Source organism: Psittacula echo, assembly GCF_963264785.1.
Source record: "Psittacula echo genome assembly, chromosome: 1".
Lineage (NCBI taxonomy): Eukaryota > Metazoa > Chordata > Aves > Psittaciformes > Psittacidae > Psittacula > Psittacula echo.
Window position 1 is genome coordinate 92,121,167 of NC_137735.1, and position 20,589 is coordinate 92,141,755.

General features: G+C 39.9%; 1 protein-coding gene across 1 annotated transcript; it reads left to right on the forward strand.

Annotated features, from left to right (window-relative positions):
* Positions 1–251: 251 nt before the first annotated feature.
* Positions 252–19,917, forward strand: NT5DC3 (5'-nucleotidase domain containing 3). The gene is made up of 14 exons (XM_080626630.1): positions 252–454; positions 3,994–4,178; positions 7,641–7,715; positions 8,172–8,227; positions 11,178–11,268; positions 12,919–13,056; positions 14,421–14,481; positions 14,719–14,821; positions 14,957–15,058; positions 16,087–16,168; positions 16,512–16,598; positions 17,792–17,932; positions 18,300–18,364; positions 19,482–19,917. Exons 1-14 carry the CDS (start codon positions 259–261, stop codon positions 19,741–19,743), a joined length of 1,644 nt encoding a protein of 547 aa, XP_080482756.1. The 5' UTR covers positions 252–258; the 3' UTR covers positions 19,744–19,917.
* Positions 19,918–20,589: the final 672 nt, after the last annotated feature.

Below are 20,589 nucleotides of genomic sequence, written 5' to 3' on the forward strand. Positions count from 1 at the left end.
TCAGGGCTTTAGAAAGCCGCTTCCCGCTGTAGCCGGCCGGTCGCCTCGGGCCCCCATGGAAGTGAGGCAGCAAGCGGCGGGGTCTGCAGGCCGGCCACAGCTCCCCGCCGGACAGGAGCAGTCTCGTCCCTCCTGGGGGGCGGCAGGACGGCGCTACCTGCCGCCGCTCGGCAGGGCCCCGCCTCCGAGCGGCCCCGGGGCGGAGCCCGAGGAAGTGACTTCAGCCGGCGGCGGCGGCGGAGCGGGGCTGAGCGGAGCATGGCAGCAGCGGCAGCGGTGCGGTCTCTTCTGGCGGCCGGGCGAGCGGCACCGGGCGGGCAGCGGTGCAGGGCCCTGCCCGCCGCGGGGACCGCTGCCTTGTGCACTGTGGCCCCGCAGCAGCGGCCGCAGCCGCCGCCTGACATGAAGACCTACCTGGAGTCGCGCTACAAGGAGGCCAAGAGAGCCACCAAGGGTGAGCCGGGACGCGGGGCCCGCGGGCGCCGGTCCCTCTCTCGCTGCATATCGGAGTGCCGCCGGTCCTAAAGCGAGTAGATAAACGTTGGCGGTGCGGAGCGGAGGAACGGCGAGCCCTGTGGGTGCCGTTCGGCAACAGGAAGGGTTCAAGGAGCGAGGTGTGTGTATGTGGGGCGGCGATGAAGCCGCCCTGCCTCTACCCCAGCGGGGTTCGTGCCCATGGTGAGCGTCTGTGGGTCCATTCCGCAGAGCTCCCAGAAGCCGCCGTCTGCTCCGGGAGTCATCGCGGGTCTGGTGGCCAAGTGCCCTCGCTCCTGCTGTCCCAGGTCGGACGGGGAGCGCGGGTAGGATCCTTGCCTCTCAGGTCTCCGGATCCCCGGAGACGTACCCTGGGAGCGGCTGCCCCTCTTAATTCCACCGGGCTGTACCTGTTCGGAAGGGCCTCGGAGGTTAAGCTTCTCCTACAGCATAGCTTGGGCTAGGCAGAGTGGCGGGTTGTTCGAGACGTGGTGTTTGGAGTAAGGCAAGTGTAAAAAGAAAGTTGGGAAGTTGGTTGTCTGTTAGAAGGGATCTCTGCAATAGGCTGCGCTTCCAAAAAGTGCTGAGAAGTTTTGCATGAGTTTCAATTTTAATATTAGGAAGGAATTCTTCCCTGTGAGGGTGGTGAGGCCCTGGCACAGGTTGCCCAGAGAAGCTGTGGCTGCCCCATCCCTGGCAGTGTTCAAGGACAGGTTGGACAGGGCTTTGAACAACCTGGTCCAGTGGAAGGTGTTCCTGCTTATGGCAGGGGATTGGAACTGGAGGAGCTTTAAGGTCCCTTCCAACCCACACCAGTCGGTGACTCTATTACTTTTTGTTTTACCTATGGTTCCATTATAATACTTCCATGAAGCATTGAAGCCAGGGTGAAACGCTGCTGACACATACATTACTCTGGGAAGCACTGTTGGCACTGTTGTTAGCCCAGTTAGGCATAAAGTTGAGGGCCCAATATTTGCTTGAAGGTTCCTTGCTTCAGCCCTTGGTCTGATGGAAAGAGTATTCCCAAGGAGCTTGAATATGTGATCTTTAATTTAAAGACCCAAAAGACACAGTGTGTGTTCTGCAACGTCAAGTGAGAAAGCTTGTCCTGTAGTGGCAGGGGATTATGTTTTAGTCTTGCATGTTTTGTCCATAAAAAGAGAAATTACTGTATTACCTTGCACTTTAAAGTCTTGAGTATGAACTGAGACTTCACTGTGCTGGGTGCAAATGTAGTGTTTGCAAACATAAAATAGAGGCAGCATTTCGCAAGTGAAATAAGATATTTAAGAAGATGTAACACAATCGTTGGAGATCTCGGAAGAATGCTGTGAAATTTGGAGGGTGGGATAAGGGACAGGAAGAAGAGAGTAAATACGTTTTATTTTGAATCTTTGTTTTCCTGTTCTTGAAATTAATTTTGCTTGTTCTAAGCCACACCCAAATAATACTTCAGAGCTGAGGCTAGAGAGTAGGGTGATGTTAAGAGGAAAATAAGTCAGTCAGTGGGTGTGGGTTGGCCGAAGACGCAGCAAGTGCTTCTAGAATAATTCGGAATATTTTATTACAGCCTGAGTCACCCCATGGCTTCAAGTATGTGGCATTTCAGTTAGTTACAGTGTTAAGATGACAAAGCTCTGCCGATTTTTGATGCAAGCACTTGGGATGCTGTCCGCCAGCCAGAATGTCTTAATAGCTATGAGGTGTTTTTACTGTTTTCAGTCAGGTGCTGGTCAAGGTTTTTTTTAATCTGGAATATCTGTATCTCTCTATATAGCTGTATTTTTAGAATAAATGTTAACTCACTAGGCTGTACAACTGAAAAACTAATTTATAATACAGAAATGGGTGTTGTAAAGTTATTTTGGAAGTTAACTTAAAACTATGGTTACGGCTTCAAGTTAATTATGTGATTCATGGCTCTTTTTATAGAGTAAAAGTATTTGCCTTAATAGTATTGTGTCAGATTGCATTTGGTTATTTTGTGACCTCAGCTGAACATAACATTTATCTCTTGTATTACTATAAGCAGTGAGTAGAGATAGCAGGAGCTAATGTTTTGATTGAGGCTTATTTTGTTAAATCCCCTGAAATGGAAGATAGAGCTCACAATGACCGCTTAAGCATGGGAAACTCCTGGGATCTTTTTTTGGTGAAAGAAACTTAGAATTACACTTGGTCAAATTGCTGTTCTTTCCCTCTCTTAAAAATTAGAAGACTTGGATGTCAGCATCAGATAAAGTGGAACAGTTTCACATTGCAATCTGTTATTGGGCATCTGTAAAAGTTTCTTATTGTGTCTGTCCATTCACTGTGTGGCAGACTAAGGCATTGCTTTATAAAATAAATGTCATTTCCCTTTCTGTGTGTTTGGCCAGAGTTTTCAAAATGGAATGCTATCTTTTTAACAGATCTGGAGTCTCCATGTCTACCTGCCTTGTGCAGGTAGTTTCCTTCCTCCCATGGTGGAGCATGTTGTGTATCAGTCCTCAGAGCTGAAGGTGTTGACCAGTTCCTTCTAGACTTACATGTAGAAAGTAACCAAACAAAGCATGTTCGCTTTAAACTCACCCTTCCAAGCACAGATGTAAACTCCCTTTTTTCCACAATAGGGAAAGCTGGTTTATAAAGATTAGTATATGGGAAGGGAAGGAAGGAAAACATGTTCATGTTTTATGGTTTCACGAGGGTAGCATTTAGCCTCCTAATGTTGCTTTTTCAGGTTTTCTAAACAAGGACAAACACCCTTCATACTGACGTTGGTATTGGTCCTAAAGTTACTTAACATGTTATGACTCTAAGTAAGTGATCTTAACTTCTCAGTGTACTTTTCAAACAAATATCAAGAGAAACATACCCTTAAAAATAAGAAGTTTACACACACCAGCTGCTTGTGTGTAGAGAGCAGCAGAATATTTTTAGCTTCCTAATATGCTAGAAGATTAATAAGCATAGCAATGTGTCTGTAACTGTTGTTTGAAAACTACTGCAATCACACAAAGTTTATTTATTTGAGTTGACAGTGGGTACTGTGGTAACCTTGAAACGATGAAGCAAAAGAAATTGAAAGTGTTAAATTAAAACAATGCCAGTTTGGCTTCTGGGGCAGAAGCCAGACCAGATAATGGGAGGAGAAGACAAGGCAATAATAATAATGATAATATCATCCAACTCCAAAGTTCATTTTCAAAAGCAGTAATAAATGTGTTAATGGAGTTAGCAAAAGATTACATATATTGAATCTGGGGTTCTCTGATGAGACATGTCAAAATACATCTTCTCTCCTACTTGAACTGTACAGAGGAAAGTGTGCTTCAAGTAAAAGCTATGGGTCACCAAGAAAAGTTAGGGGCAGCACTTTCAATGATGTCATGTTGTTAAGGATTAGCTGGTTAGTGTGAATTAGTTTGATAGTTTCCATCATCATTTATCTATATTTAGAAATTGCTAATGGATTTCTGTGCATTATTTAAAACTACAGGGCTAGTCTGACTTCTTTGTTTTTTCCTTCCCCAGAGTTGGTTCCTTCAATCATGAGTAACATGCTGAATCCAGATGCCATCTTTTCAAACAATGAAATGAGCCTGTCAGACATTGAAATTTATGGATTTGATTACGACTACACATTGGTCTTCTATTCTAAACATCTGCACACACTGATCTTCAATGCTGCTCGAGATCTTCTTATTAATGAGCATCGGGTAAGAAAAATTAATGGAATAACAATAAACTGATGAATAAAGAGTGTTGTAAGTAGTTTCTGAGAGGGGCATAACTCTTTTCATGACGTAGTCCCTGCTTGGCTCCCTTATAGCACATTTTGTACAACAGCTACATATGAACCATACAAGTCCTGGTTTATTCTCAGCTGCAGTTTTGAGCAGAGCGCAATCTGTCAACTGTTAAGGAATAAAGTTTTATTTGTTTTAATTTTTAATTTGGTGGTGGGTTTGGTTTTGGTGGTTTTTTTTTCTGGTTGTCATTAATTGGAGTCACCCTAATAAATAAGCTTACAAATTACCATTGCTTTGTTTTATGCATTGCTGTGAGTACAGTGATTAATTTCCATTTGAATTACTTTTAGCCTGGCTTCTTAGGAGGTCTTTGATTGCACTGTGTGCTTGTGAGGTGCTCTGTTATGTCCCTGGCATTTCAGCTGAGTTAGCTGAAGGGGCAGCGTATGCAGTAATGCTGTAATCAGGCTGAATACAAGAAAGACGCAAGTAAGTGTTCAGCTCTGTAGTCCTCTAAGAGGGATCACTGCCGTGTCACCTCACCAAGCAGTGTGTTACATTGGTGACTTGTTGATATGCAAGCAGCTTGGAGTTGGTTGTTGGGTAGTCTAGGGATGGGAGAAGTTACTGTGTGTCAGGAAGGTGGGGAGGAGGTGGGTGACTTGGAAGCTGAAGGTATTGCAGGGAAAAAGGCTGAAGAATTTGTGGACTGAAAGAGGCAAAGGTTATTGAACTGTAGGATTCGCAGAAAAATTCTCCTGCAAAAGTATTCCACAGAGTAACTTAACTAATAAACTGCTTGTGTATTTCATATAACCTAAATCTGAATGGGTGGTGTTATTCTACTTTTGGATTTAAATCTAAAGGTTAGGAGCTATATATAAACATCTATAAATATCCCTAGAAGAGCAAACAAAACTTCATGGGTGCTACAAGCATACACAACTTGATCCCTCTGAGATCTTGGCATGTCTCGGCAGCAATTGCTGTAGGGTGTGTAAATAGATTTTATTAAAGCTATGTGGTTCTTGCAAAAAAACGTTATTGTAGGAGTCAAGATTAATTCTTGTAGACAGAGTTTCAAACTGTGCTCTGTCTTTACTATTTGAATGCATTCAGGTAGTAATAACTTTCCAGTTTGTCTCAATTAAATTCTCTTGAGTTATAGGAAATGAAGCTGTAATTACTTTTTGAGACAGCTTATTGAAATATATCATCTCTTGTTGGAATTTATTGAAGGACAACAGTTTTTGTTAGTGCTGTCTCTGTAGCTTCTTACACTGTTAATGTTTTCCTTGCCTTTAATATTAGAAAAACTTCTAGATAGTATTGCCCATTATGACTGTCACAGTCAGCCTAAAAGATGGCCAATTTTGGTCATGGCAGGATGAGGTAATTCATCAGAAACTGCAAAACGCAGTGTAGGAAGCAAGGACTTTTGAAGTGTGTTCAAGAGAATAAACATGAATTTAATGCTAATCTCAGAAGTGGCAGCAGGTGTTGAATGTAACTTTTGCTCTTGGGCTTCTTTCTTTCCTAATGTATAGGCCTTGTGTCACCTTATCTAGACTGCTATTTCAGTCCAGATACAAGTATCCCTATCAAGAATAAGGCAAGCAAACAGTGCAATTTTTTTATCATTTTTTTTGTTTGGTTTATAAGGAAGCTTTGATTTGCATGCCAAGGTAGGCTCAATCTTTTTCTCATGTGTGCTGGCATGCTTGCAAAAAGACAGCCCTCTAGTACAGTAAAGTAGGAAAGTCAGGTATGCAGAAATTTGAAAGAGTCAGAAATAGATTTCCTTCTTTGTGATTGATCACATTCTGTATCCTCCTCTGATGTTTTCCCTTGTCTCTTCTGCTTCATGTTCCCTGGCCAAATCTACAAATCTTCCCAACCTGTCTGTAAGCTTTAGATGCTGTTCTTCATTCAATCAGTAGCCTTCCCCATGTTTTCTGGAAGTTGTAGTAGGGATGATAGTTCAGAAGTTAGGAGTATTTTCTTTAAGTCTAGGTGCTTGTGTTTGATATGAGTACAATCTACAGCAGTTGCAGAGCAGGTCCTCTTCAGCACATATAAAAACTTTGTGGAGAAAATGAGATTTATTAGGTTTTTTTGTAAAAGTAGCTAGAGCCTCTATTGAAGATGTATAATCTACTTCTTTCACCAAAGGCTTGTAAATTAGCCCTATGTGTATGGAGACAGTTGTAGAGAAGGTGGAGAATGTGCCTGAGATTCATTTGTCAAGTTCTAAGATGGCTGTGCCTGCGGGAGGGAAATCAAGAATTGCCTTTCACTTGGTTAATCAAAGAAATGATAGATTTCTCAAGCCTTGTCAGAAATGACTGAAGCATTTTACCTTTTAAAAACAAATTAACAAACCCCTTAGCCCAAGGCACACACCTAACATTTTTATCATGACTAACCTGTGCTTAAAGCAGGACAAATTACAACGGGCTTGTACTGAAGAATGTTAGAAAACTCTCTAATAGGTGGTATGAGCTTCCTATGCAGTCATTCAATTCACATGCATCTCTAAGCAATCTTACAAATGCCTTTCAGGGTAAATATAGTTGGGTCACTGTGGTGGTCTCCTGATGTGACTCGCCCTGATGGTGTTTGATGCCTGACTTGCTTTCAGGATCTGATCTTTGTGACACACTATACCTTGGGGAAGTCCCTGTGGGGAAGCATGGCTTCTGCAGGTGACATCAGCTGTTGTGAATTCTCTTCTTCCTTCCTCCCCATCTATGTTTATTTGTGGTGCATTGTATCTTTATAAACACCTCTGGGGGCTAAATTTCAAACTTGACAATCTGAGATCAGGATTATGATCTGCAGTGAGGGAGTCAAAATAGATCGTTGTGCTGCTTTTATTTCTTGAAAGTGACAAAAATGTGTTTTTTTCCTCCTGTTAATATTGATGATATATTGCTTTTTCTTTCAATAGAAGTGAGTGATAAAGTTCAGATATCTCTGTAAATTATGGCATGTTCTTGGGTTTCTAGCTAGAAGGTTGAGTTGGAAACTGTGTTCATGTAGTCTGTTTCTTGGGGAGACTTCACAATGCAGGATAACTGCTTTAAATTTTAGGAATTTGAGAAAACGAAGTTTGCTTTCAAAGGTGTGTATATTAAAATAACCTTTTGAACAAAAGGCTAATGGTCAAAAAGTGATCTCTACAGAGTACGTGGATATCCAACTTTAGGTACTCTCCTTGACTTAGATTTAAAACAATGACCTTGCATTTTGGAAAAAAAAGTTTGTCTCACACTGAACATAGATTCCTCCAAATCTCACCAACCTATCAAAAAGCCTCTTAATGACTAGTGCAAATGAGAAACATAGAAAATGTAGGCTTTAAAATTCTGTAGATTTTAGTTGTTGGTGTTACGGATGTAAAATCAAATCATTGCTCTTTTTTCTTAGTACCCTGCAGAAATAAGAAAATATGATTATGATCCCAATTTTGCAATCAGAGGACTTCATTATGATGTGCACCGGGTATGTATACATAATTCTGTGATGGGTTATCTAGTGCTGAGAACCTAACCAAAGAAAATAAATAGGGCTTTTAAGTCTTCTGAGTTTTCACTCTGCATTGACATGCAAGGATTTTGTTTCATATTTTTCTCTTAAGTAGAAAAAGTTTTGGGTGCTTTTTTTTGGCAGAAGGCAACTTAAGAGTGCAACACAATAAACCTAAGCAGGCATCTGTTAGTAGGAAAGGTATTTCTTCATGACTTAGCTCAGGTCACTGGACAATGTTTCCTTGGTGATTTTGCAAGCCCTGGGTAAAAGCCATCGATGAAAGTATTTTGGAAGCTATAAAGGAAGTTGAAGCAAATGTGCTCAGGCGTTACTGGGACAGGTTATAGATAAAATTGCTTTGATTTTTATAATTTCATGGCGAAGAGTTGATGTGATTAAAAACTGATTTTTGTTTTTCTTCCCTGCAAGGCGTTATTAATGAAGATTGATGCTTTTCATTATATTCAGCTGGGAACAGTTTATAGGTGAGTAAAATTACTTCCTATTTATAATAAAGATGTATCTGTTTATTTTTTTTATCCCTTAGTTGCATTTATTAGTGTACATCTTAGATTTGCATTGGGAACAGTGCCCTGACAAGCACAGACATGAATTAACAGCTTTAATCGTAAGGGGTTTCTTTGCACCTTGGGGCTATGCGCAGATATGTGCACAAGGTTACTGACTGATACAGTACAGCTGACGCCCCAGTTCAAAGCTGGGGAAGTTGGCAAGCTGGTTGGTCACATAGTGCTGACTCACTTTGTTTCCGGCTGTTAAATTGTGCTGAAAGACATCTAAAAATACGCTGATGACTTCTCTGCTGTTGCTTTCTATGTAAATAACGGTCACAGACTGGCTGTTAGCATGACTTTGGTGTGGTTGTATTGATACTTGAGAGGTCTTTTCTGTGTTTGCACAGAGCTTTTAAGTTTGGACACATCAACCACATCATACTTGCAGAATGGCGCGCAACTGCTTTGTGTTCTCATAGCCTGATATTTTTGCGTTTACTGAACTGATGTTAAATAGGAAATCTCTGTGCTGTGCTTTGTTGCATAATACAGATGTATACTGTATGTGATCTTTGACAGGAGAGTTTTTAGTATGGCTCAGTTTGCTGTAATGAAGCAGGGCACGTTTGACTGATGTGAATGCTACACTTGGTACCGGATTTTCAAGTAAACAAGAAGCCTAAGCATCTTTCTTGATACCATTGTGTGAAAAGTTTTCTTCTAGGGCTAAAAGATAATGCAACCTCGCAGTGATTTACTATGAGGACTGTATATGGTAATATGAAATGATGATAACATGCTCATTACCTCTTTTCATCTGATAGTGAGGCAGGTAGGTAGATGATTCAGCCGTAGTCATTGATCTGTTCTTCATGGGTTAGTCTGAGATGTGCCTTGGGAGAGAGGAGAGGAAGGTAAGGAAAATGAAAGAGGAAAAAAGATGGCATGGTCCAGCATTAGGCTCATATTGTCAACATAGTAGCTAGCTAAGGCTGCCAAAAGAATGTGTTCTGTATGTATCATCAGAGTCTGAGTGAAACTTTATACCGTTTATATATGCTGGTGTAGAGTAATTACTGTATGTTTCAACTGACAGAACCTGTTCCTGTGGTTTTCAAAGGAATGATTTATGCAGGCCTAGGAGGGAGCCAGAGAACTCAGTGTGAAGGTCACTGATTGTAAGATTCATTTAAAAAGGCTGTCACATTATTACATTTTTTGCTGTGAACAATGCTAGCTTGCTAGGTTAAAGGCTAGGTGAAGTAGTCAGACCTACTTTATCTGTAGAAGTATGTAGCAGAAATATTAAGATTGTAATGAATGGAAACATGTATGTATGTATGTTTGGTGGAGGGGCTGCCAGGGCACTTGCCACCTTTCTTCTTCTCTCACCTTGTGGGGGAATTAAATTTGGGAAGTGGTGGAATTGCCATCCCTGGCAGTGTTCAGAAACCATGTAGCTGAGACCCTTAGTGTCATGGTTTAGTGATGTCTTGGCAGTCACCATTAAATGTGGGGTGACTGCCCTGGAGTAATGGTTGGTCTTGATGATCTTAAAGGTCTTTTCCAACCTAGCTGATTCTATGAGAGTAACAGAAGAACTGTTGATAGAAGGGACAAAAGGATGGCATGTGTTGATGGTGCCTGGATCTATTGGTCATCAAGTTATAATGACATTTACGTGCTGCTTCTCCAAACACCTGTATGGAGGTGAGGGGAGCAAAAAAAGGGCTGAAGGCTTTGAGAGATGTTGTTGGGAAGGATATTGATATGACAGGAACCTTATAATAGTGACCTAGAGGAGAAGACGAATGGGTGGTGAGTTTGTTAGCAGTCTTGCCTTATGACTCAGAGTGGGACAGAATGAAGTAGTAGATGATCACAGTTGTTGTCAACTCCTAGTACAAAATGCACATCCAAAGCCAGAACATGATGACCGGTCAAGAAAGGTGTTGAGATATGTTGAAGAGCTGGTGTCCCTTGTTCTCCGTATCACCCAGAGTAATTCTGGATGGACTGCTAAACCACACATTGTGGTACCTGTGTGTGAAGGGGCAAGAATGAAAGCTACATCTCACTCAGTGCTTGCTTTTGTTTAAAATAATCTTACCTTTCTCTTCTATGCCAACATGGAGCTTTGCTGTCAGTTGCTGTATATCTGTAGTTCTTAGTTTTAACTGTGTGTTCCGTAAGTGTGTAGGTCACTTGTATAGCAGAAGGTAGTAGGACTCCCCAAGCGTACAGCTTCATTTGCACTGAGAGGTGTAAGCAGTTCTGGTATCCTTCTGACAATGCACATCTCCAAGAGCAGTAGTGGGAGTGCTGCTGTAGGTGAACAGCTTCTAGTACATCTGTTGATGCTGTCAGTCGAACTTTGCAGTTGTACAGATACAGTGTACTGACTGTGAACAGGCTGTGATTTTGAACAATTCTTCAAGTAATCTTAAATTTTGGGAAGCTGAACTGTTGATACACTTCAGAAGAAAGTCGTATTTTGTTAAAGGTTGTGTATGTTTTTCTTTCCCTTGAGTCTTCAAGGTCATGCTGCAGAATAATCTGGTTTAAACATTATCAGTGCTGTATGAAACAAAAGCAGAGTGAGGAATTACTGTGTTAAGAAGCTGGAACCTTTAGCTAGTACTTACAAACCCTTAAGGCATAGTTTCAATGGAGACTAATTAGCTCTTTTCCTGTAAGAAAGTAAAAAGGACTTAAAATTGGAATGCATTCTATGTGCATCAGCTTCTGAAAAAGTTACTTGCTCTGTAAGGAAAGATGCTGTTTTAACATACAGACTAAAGTGTTCCTATTACAGTATTAGTATTTTAATAAGCTCCAGATCTGTTAAGCTGTCAGACTTTCAGTAATTACTTCAAGGGTTTAATCTGACTTTTAAACTAAACTAAGTGTTGTTTTCCAGAGGCCTTAGTGTCGTCCCAGATGAAGAAGTCATTGCAATGTATGATGGTTCCCATGTCCCTTTAGAACAAATGAGTGACTTTTATGGAAAGGTAAAATCACAAACTGCTCTTTAAAAATTATTTTATTTTGGGAGGGGAGGGATAGTGGTGATTGCCTTTTGTTCTTGTTCTTACTAGCAGTTATATTTTCTCAATACGTGATTGACTTATAGTGCTAGATGTGAAGTTTGCCCTCTAAACCAACAAATGCATTTTCTTTCTCCTGCTTGCTGTATTTTCTTCTTTCACTGTTCCCTTGCCCAGTCATACAGACAGAGAAGGGGAACATAACAAAATCAAGTGAGTTGTGCTGCAAACCTGATAAAGGCTGGGAAATGAACCATATCTGGTACCTTACCCTGGTTATGTACTTCTTCCCAGTGGTCTAATGACTTTGTTGATGTAGCAGCAAGTAAATGTGTGGAGGCATCGCTTGCATACAGGCTGGCAGAGTTGACCTTAAGAGGATTTCACAAAAGGTGAATGATAAAAGATAAAGCTTTTAAGTTTTTGGATTTGGCTCTGTGGGGAAAGTTGATAATTTTGCTGGTAGGTTCCTTTCTCTTTCTCAAATGAAGAACGGTGCTGTCTTTTCAGTAAAAGACAAGTTTATTTTACCCCTTTTACGTATGGATGTTAATTCCATGTTGACGTAAAAGGCCCTTTGTGCCATGGAGCATTTTGTTCTTGCACTTGTTCTTATTTTAAGGAGCTGAACTTAGAATTCCCAAATCTGGTCTCTGCAGCAGTTCTGAATATTGCCTTGGTGTTCCCTATGGGGTGCCTTGGTCTCTGCAGGTCTATGCTTTCTTTGATAGTGACAGGACAAGAGGCCGTGGGCACAAGCTGAAACACAGGAGGTTTCCTCTGGACATCAGGAAACACTTCCATTACTGTGAGAGTGACTGAGCGCTGGCATAGATTACCCAGGAAGGTTGTGGAGTCTCCATCCTCGGAGATTCAGAAGCCATCTGGACAAGGTCCTGAGCAATTGGCTCTAGGTGGTCCTGTTTGAGAAGGGAGGTTGAACAAGATATCCTCCAGAGGTCTCTTGCAACCTCAACCGTTATGTTTCTGTTATCTTGACCAGTGTGCTATCTTGGGCAGGTTGCTTTACCTCTCCTCTTCTTGAGAAGTATTTGGTTTGTGTTTGCTCTTGTATGATATTCTCTGCTTTTGTGAAACAGCTATACTTACAGCTTCTGCAGACTAGAAATGTTTTCTTTTGTTGTCTCATTATTGTAGATTCTTACAAGTTTTTATCACCTCTTTTTAAGGATGTAAATTGTTTTGTAGTCCTAATCAGTATTCCCCTCATTAAAAAGAAAAAAAGAAGATAACAAAACCTCCACCCCATCACAATACCCAGTGTGTCTTATTTTTAGAAATACAGACTTGCAGTGAAGGTCTCAAAGTCCTTCTCTTGACTTTTAGCTAAGCGCTGTCTTTTATATGTTTATGAATTAAAATATTGCTCTTAAGAGTAATGCATCATGAATAATGCTTAAAATAAAGCCAACACTTTTGTTGCAGTTACTTTATAGAAACATTGTTAGTTCAAAAAGCATCTAAAGCAACGAGAACAGTTACGGCAAAAGCTGAGTATCTGCAACTAAGCTCAAGTGATTCTACTGAATGAATGGAAGTGTTCTAATCTGAGAAACAGCTGTGTTTTCTTCTGTTTTCTTCCCACCCCTATAGAGCTCACAAGGAAATACAATGAAGCAATTCATGGATATATTTTCCCTGCCAGAAATGACACTCCTTTCTTGTGTGAATGAGTACTTTCTGAAAAACAACATAGACTACGAGCCCGTTCATCTGTACAAAGATGTCAAGGTACTAGCTTTGAAGATTTAGGTAAACCTCTGCATTTGTGCATCTTCTCTCTGAGCTCTTCAGGAAGCTTCAAAGTGTTGTGTCTACTCCAGTGAAATACCTCAACTTTATGCGTTGTATAGGGTAATTATTGCTATACAACCATGAAAACATAAATAAAATGAAAGTAGACCTTGGAAAAGAAACAGAATAATTTGAAATTTGTTTTAAATCCAATGTTACTCTCTTTGTAGGTTTGAGGGGTGGATGGGGGAAAGTGAAGAAGCTTTTGTATGTCAATAAAGCTTCTTTTGATTGTTATTAAAGGCATGCTTTTCTCACTAGGAGGAATTATAAGAGGCTATAGGGAATTCCAGTTCAGAGCTTTCAGTTGTACTGCTTCTGTATCTTCACTAGTATACGATCATTTGCTGTCTCTTGCTTTTGGCATATCTATTTTGTGTGTTTTCCTCCTCCAAAAAAATGTAGTAATAATGACTAGAGTAATTTGACCCCCTTGATTCCTCAGGATATATCCCGCAGAGGAGATAATTTTGTGTCATAGTTGTTTAAGAACAGGAGGTTATGCCCAAGTTGATGGTATTTGCCTGCACAGGGTTTCCATACAGGAAACTTCTGACCTCCAGAGTAATTTTCCCTTCTGGCTATGGTTACATAGAGTCAGAAGGCTAGTTCTTGTGGTTTCTGCTGAACTGTTGGTAGAAACTTCTGTACTGCTCAGCATTACCAACATTTTGTAAGCCCTATAGTGGCATTTTTTTGAGGATTTTTAGGACATGCCCCACAAGTACCAAAATGGCAGTAGCACTGTCCTAAACAAAGCTGGTATGAAGCTGATTCAGGAGAGCTGCCAAATGCCTTCAGAGTGCTATATGAGTACTTTGCTTAAGCATTTAGCTTCTTTCATCAGTTCATAAATTTATTTTTCAAATAACCAGGGCATTTGTGAGTGATCATAATCTAAAATCTGACCTAAAGCTTTTGGGGTTTTTGCAAGAGGAAAGGAATGTTCTCTGCTCCAAAGGTCATTGGAAATCTGTGACGACTCGGCTTCTGCAAAGGGCTTTCACCCTACTTCACCCTTATGAGCACCCTTTCATAGTTGTTGTGTAAAACAGCCCCTGTACTATACAGTTTCATACTTTCCAAAATTATGAGGTTAGTTTCTTGGAGGACTGGCTTACTCTTTGTCTGGTGGTGACGTATATATCATGAAAATCACATGGCATTTCTGTAAAGTTGAAAGTGTAATTCAGAGAAATGGGTTGTTTTACAAACAAATTACTACTGCTATGCAGTGGGCACTGGTTTTTATACTTAAAATGATTTTTCAGTTCTGTGGTGCTCTGTTGCTTTCTTGACAGGATTCAATCAGGGATGTCCACATCAAAGGAATAATGTACAGAGCAATTGAAGCAGATATTGGTAAGTAGTAGTGAGATCATCTATCAAACGTGTTTTCACTGGTAGTAAAATCGTATTTCTGGCTTCCTTATTTAAGATTACAAGTTCTAAATTTTAAAGCTTGAAAGAGTTATTTGACTTGTTTAAAGTGCCTTCATTAAGTGTGACTTCATCGTTCTAAAACTTTGGTTGAATGCAGAGAAAATTCTTGTGGAAAAGCTTTTTCAATTAATACTGTATTTTCCTCAATCCTCACAGAGAAATACATTTGCTATGCTGAACAAACTCGTGCGGTGTTAGCAAAGCTGGCTGATCATGGCAAGAAGATGTTTCTCATCACAAACAGTCCCAGCAGCTTTGTGTAAGTGAACAGTTGTTTGCTGTATACATTTCTAAGGGCTGGGGAGGATGAGGTTCTTCATTGTAACTTATTATATTGCACAGATAATTGCACTTCTGTTATGCTTCACTGTTAATATCCCTTTGTACTTTTTAGGGACAAAGGCATGAAGTTCATAGTTGGCAAGGATTGGAGGGATCTCTTTGATGTGGTCATTGTACAAGCTGATAAGCCGAACTTTTTCAATGATAAGCGAAGGTTGGTATTTAGTCAGTAAAAATTATTCAAGTAGTTCATTTATTCCATATGAGGCTATGGAGCATGTTACAAAATACTTCAATTTGGATACAGTGTAAAATGAAATCATATTTGATGAAGTCCTGTTTAAGGTCATTACAGAATGCAGCAACAGCCAATTCTGAAGTCCAAATATTTGCCTGAGAAAGTTCCAGCAGCTATTACGGGCCTTCTGGACTGAGTTAGGGTCACAGAAGTAGTTTCTAGCATCTTAGCTTATAAGTTGGTGAAGCATGTTCCTTTCTTAATAAACCTGAGAATTTTTGGTGCCTTTCAGAATTGACCCTTATCTGGAAATGTCTTTCATTGCTTCTGGGTTTTTTTTTAGTCACACATAATATTTAAAGGACAGACTAGCTGACAGACTGGAGTATTTGGACTAGTTGCTTAACTAGGTAAACACATTTGTAATGCATACGCACTACTCTTACACTTGAAAAAGACCCATTCCTATATGTGTACTTGGGATTTGAAAGCAAGACAGAGGGAGGGGGAATTTTTGGGCTTCCCCACCTTTATTTTTCTTCCTTTTTTTTTTTTTTTTTTTTCTTTTCATTTAGTTTTAAGAGAACTTTGCTGTACATCTTGCCCCTAGTCCTCTGCCCCCTTCATTAGTTTTTCGGTTGTACAGAATGAGGCATTGGGCAAAATTTTTACATATCTTCACTTTTTTGGTGTTCTCTCCTTAATGGCAGCTAATTCACACTGTTTATTCTCATCTGTCTGGGATACCTGCCTTAGTTTTCAACAGCTGTTCTCAAACTCCATTATAAAAGTCATAGGTAAACTGGATAGATACACTGCATTTCACTGGCTAAAGTGGAAGTTTTGAAGCTTTGCTTTTTCTCTGTATTACAAAATGGTCAGATGCTAAAGAGCATGTTTTCCTTTTGAAACATTAATATTTTTTATTTAAAAATTTTAATCCCCTTTTAAAAAGTGGCAGAATTTCTACAGCAATGTAACGATTGTAAATAATTCTATTCTAGACCGTTTCGGAAGGTGAATGAAAGGGGAGTATTGCTCTGGGACAGAATTCACAAGCTGCAGAAAGGTCAAATTTACAAACAGGTATGTATGCTTTCAATAAACTCTTTTCAATTCAAATTTAATACCTATTTCCTAGAATCCCAAGCTTCTTTAGCTAAAAATGCTTCTAAAAAGTAGATACGCTTTTTAACTGAGTTATTTTAATAGTTGAAGTGGTATGAATTTCTCGTTGGTTTTGTATATCTGCAGTTGCCTTGCCTCTTGAAGTATTACTGAAACTGTAAAATTTGGAATTCGTAATACATAAAAGTGAGGATAAGATTCTTGATAAGAAAATATTTTTAGGGGTGTACTAAATTCTTTTTTTAGCTCGTGAAGGTGCAAGTGGCATGCTGCTGCAATGTTCGTGTCATTGTTTCTGCAGGGTAACTTGTATGAATTTCTGAAGCTTACTGGCTGGAGGGGCTCTAAGGTTCTCTACTTTGGTGATCACATTTACAGTGACCTGGCAGTAAGTAGTTTACTTTCACAAAATAGTACAAACAACAAGTTTTTTTGTTAGTTTTCCTCTCTTCCTCCCAGTTATTCAATATAACACACTTTAATTTGAGATTTCTAAATACATCGACATTTGTGTTGGTAGTTAAGTCATATTGCTTTTCTTGCAGCGAAGAAAACTGATGCTGACCATGTTTTCCACCTGACTTGTAGCATTTAACTTATTTCCAAACTGCACTTAGCAATGTGTGAGTTTGTATTTGTGATCCAGGTACTGATTGTGTCAGATGTAACGGAGAGTAAACACAGATATCCAGAGGCACAGGATATGGCTGATTTGGATGACATTTACTACCAAGTGTAATATGAGCTCAATGAACTTCTGTTTTCAATGCAGGAGGCAATCTTCCTGTCACTAATCATAAACTTTCTTCCTGGGATCTTGTTGTGGTTTGTAGCCCTACTATGCAGGCATTTTCTTACTACCTAATGAGCAAGTATACTGTTAACTGTTACTTTAGAATAAGCAACCACCACTTAACTCTTTTGTAATTGATGGCATATGAATGCCTGGATGTGGCTTAGCACTGCCAAGCTGCAGTAACAAGTTTCAGCAGCAGCAGATATTAATGTTTCTGTTCCAGTCTGCTTTTAAAAAGAAGAGTAGTTTTAGGTGCTTCAAAAGGCTGTGAGCCAAACGAAGGAGGATGCAGCTCTGTCCTTCTCTGGTACAATGGAGGAAAGAGCACAGGTGGCAGCTGCCTTGTCCTATATTTGTCAGGAGGAGCTTGAATACCTGATAGGTCCTGATAGGACCCTCCTGTCAGACAAGTATATGTGTAAATACCACGAACCCAACACACAATTTCCTCCAGATGATTCTGACAGCAGTAGAGGTTTCATCTACAAGAAAGAGGAATTTCCTACTGTTTGTTCTAAACCTAATGAATTAGTGTTTGTTTACAAGTGCTCATATGTTTTCTGCCTCTCTCTTTAAAACTGTGGCTTTTGAAGCTTACTCTGTTTTCTATTGGCACAGTTAAGTCCCACTGTTTAATATTTCTGCTTATAGATAAGAAGCAATTAAATTAGTGCCCCTTTGGGATAAACAATGGTCAAATTCTTTTTTCTTTTCTTTTTTTTTTAATTTTTATTATGTATTTCTTTTTAAGACTAATACTTTATTTTGTAATTCTTGGTAAACAGGATTTGACCCTGAAGCATGGCTGGCGCACTGGTGCAATTATTCCAGAGTTACGATCAGAGATTAAAATCATGAACACAGAGAAGTACATTCAAACCATGACCTGGCTTCAAACCTTGACAGGATTACTGGAACACATGCAGGTTTGTTCTCTGTGTGTGTAATCGGCTCTGTGTAGCAGAAGGGATACAGCCAGGTTTCTAAATGCTAGACATTGATGTTGCAAGTGCTTTCTGTCTCATTAAAGTTCACCAGTTTGACTGTAGATAAATAAAAGCAATTATTTGTGTGGCTACTTTAATAAGAATTTTGTCAAAATCTTATCTCCTTCCTACACTGGTCAGCCTCGATTTATTCCTGCTTTCATTGTTTAAAATGCACGTGGATAACTTCTGTATACTGATCTCTGAAGCATTGCTCTTGTTCTGTTAGCTGATAAAGGTTTAGTAATGGAAAGCCTCATTTATGAGGGCATCCTTAGTTACTTGTCACCCATACGTTACATTCCAGGTTCACCGTGATCCTGATTCACAAATGATTTTAGAAGAATGGAAGAAGGAAAGAAAGGAAATGAGGTAAGATGCTAGAGATGAAGAATTTGTAATGTGCTTCACGGTAGTCAGGTGTTCTATGTGATGTCCTCCAAACGTCTCTTCATAATTTTTCCCCATCACTGATTTTATATTATCTGGTAGTTATAGACCTTCTAAAATAATCTGTGTAAAGCAATATTCTGCCTGTCTCTTGTGTAGCTCTTCTCCCTTCTGACCCTTTGTGCATATGAACCACTTTTCCATGTTCCTCTTCTTTGGAACAGGCATTAGTTTTCTGAATGAAAGGGTAACATCATATCAAATTCTTTTCTTTCTCCTGTCCTGTGTTAATCTGCCCTTATTGCCACTGATTACTCAGAAGCTTTACTTCTGCATGATATAAATATGCATTTCTGTATCAAGACTTGTGTCACTTCAGTTTTTTTAGATGATTTCTTAAAATTACATACAATACATATTAGAGTATGCAGAAACTGGGCTCTGGACTAGATTGGATATAGCAGTGGACTCATCACAAACATAGGTAATACAGCTAAAACTCCTAAAAGTCTACTGTTGTGAAGGAGTAATCCCTAAATGCAGAGTGTGTGAAGTGAATAGCTGGCAAGGCCAGCAGCCGTACTACCAGCAGCGTTCTCCAGAAATGTGGAAGTAAATGAAATGGGAATTGCACTTGGTAGTGACTAATAACAGAAGTTAATTCCAAGATGTGCTTAAGCTTTTTGTGTACATTAAGCCAAATCTTTGCAATTTTTTTTTCTTTTTTTAAAGTCTTATCTTTGGGACAAATGGATGCCATTAGGATTTAGATGAAGGCAAAAGTTGTCTTTCATTATCTCTGGGCTAAAGACAGCTCAAGGCACTGTGTCAGAAAAGTCAGAAGCAACTTATCGCTGGATTTAGTGGGCAAAGTGTGAAGCTCTCTGTTCACTATTGTGATTGCTAGATCTAGGCTACATATATGCAAGAGGTGCAAAAATTACATTGCATTTAAGTGTGTTGGAGTGCAATGGCAAGACAGTAATGCAGAGAACAGCTTATAGGAACTGCTTGCTTCAGGTTCTGGATACTAGCTGGTAAGGAGGTGTGTGCAGGTATCTTCATTCTTTTTGGGTGTTGTGTTTTTTTCTTGTGACAGGGAGATGAACAGGAATTTCTTCAATGCACAGTTTGGAAGCTTATTCAGAACTGATGAGAATCCAACTTATTTCCTAAGACGTCTCTCTAGATTTGCAGATATCTACATGGCATCACTGAGTTGTCTCTTGAACTATGAGCCTGATTACACGTTTTATCCAAGAAGGACTCCATTGCAGCATGAACTTCCTGGCTGGTCAGACCAGCTGTACACTGGTACATTCAGAATACCTTTCCTACCAGAGACAGTTCAGATCAAATAAACGTTCAGCAGCTTCTCTTTAAATTAAAATGGGCAAATACATACAATTTTTTTTTGAATGTACATGTATTTTATTTAAGTCACTTAAATGCATTATCTTGATCTAGAGGTAATTCATGCTTGTTCTCATAAGTGTAGTACCTGTTTTCTCCTCTTTTGCTTGGAGATCTATAAAATCATCTTACATACAGAAGAAATGATGGACTGCCAAAACTGTAGTGGGCTGGGAGGGAGGGCACATTTGAGGGGAAGGACTGGTGGCGATCTGGGGTAGTTGATTTTGTTTGTTCATTGGAAATTTCGATCTTCAGCCTTGTGGTTTACAAACAAATACCTGTACTTTCTGTTCTGGCCCTCTTCAGCACTCCAGCTGCAGCCTGTAATGGATCTTGGCATTGAAAAGCTTAAATGCAGTATTAGTAATTCAGTGATACACAGTTAATAGCCAGTTTACGGTGAGACTGAGAAGGGATGGTGTATGCATTTCAACTTTCCTTGCTGCCATAGCTAGAGTCTTATCTGTAACTGAACTAACCACTGTGGTGTTGGTGTGTCTCTGCTGCATTGCAGTGGTTACAGTACTGGTGGCTCAGGCTGAGGGGCTTTTTCTCCCGTCTGTGCAGTTTCTGTTCTCGTAATGGCTGTGCTTGGCTGTAGGTGGACCTCAGCCTGAAACTGAAAGTGACAGTAACTTGGGCTGTTTCAGCTTCCTTTTGTTAACTTTTCTTTCCTTTTGTTAAATTTTATTTTATTTTTCTTTAAATTTGAAAAGACTTTAACTATTCACTCTCTAATACTAAAGCCATTTCAAGAGGTCTTACGTTTTGCATTTCATAGCGGAGACAGA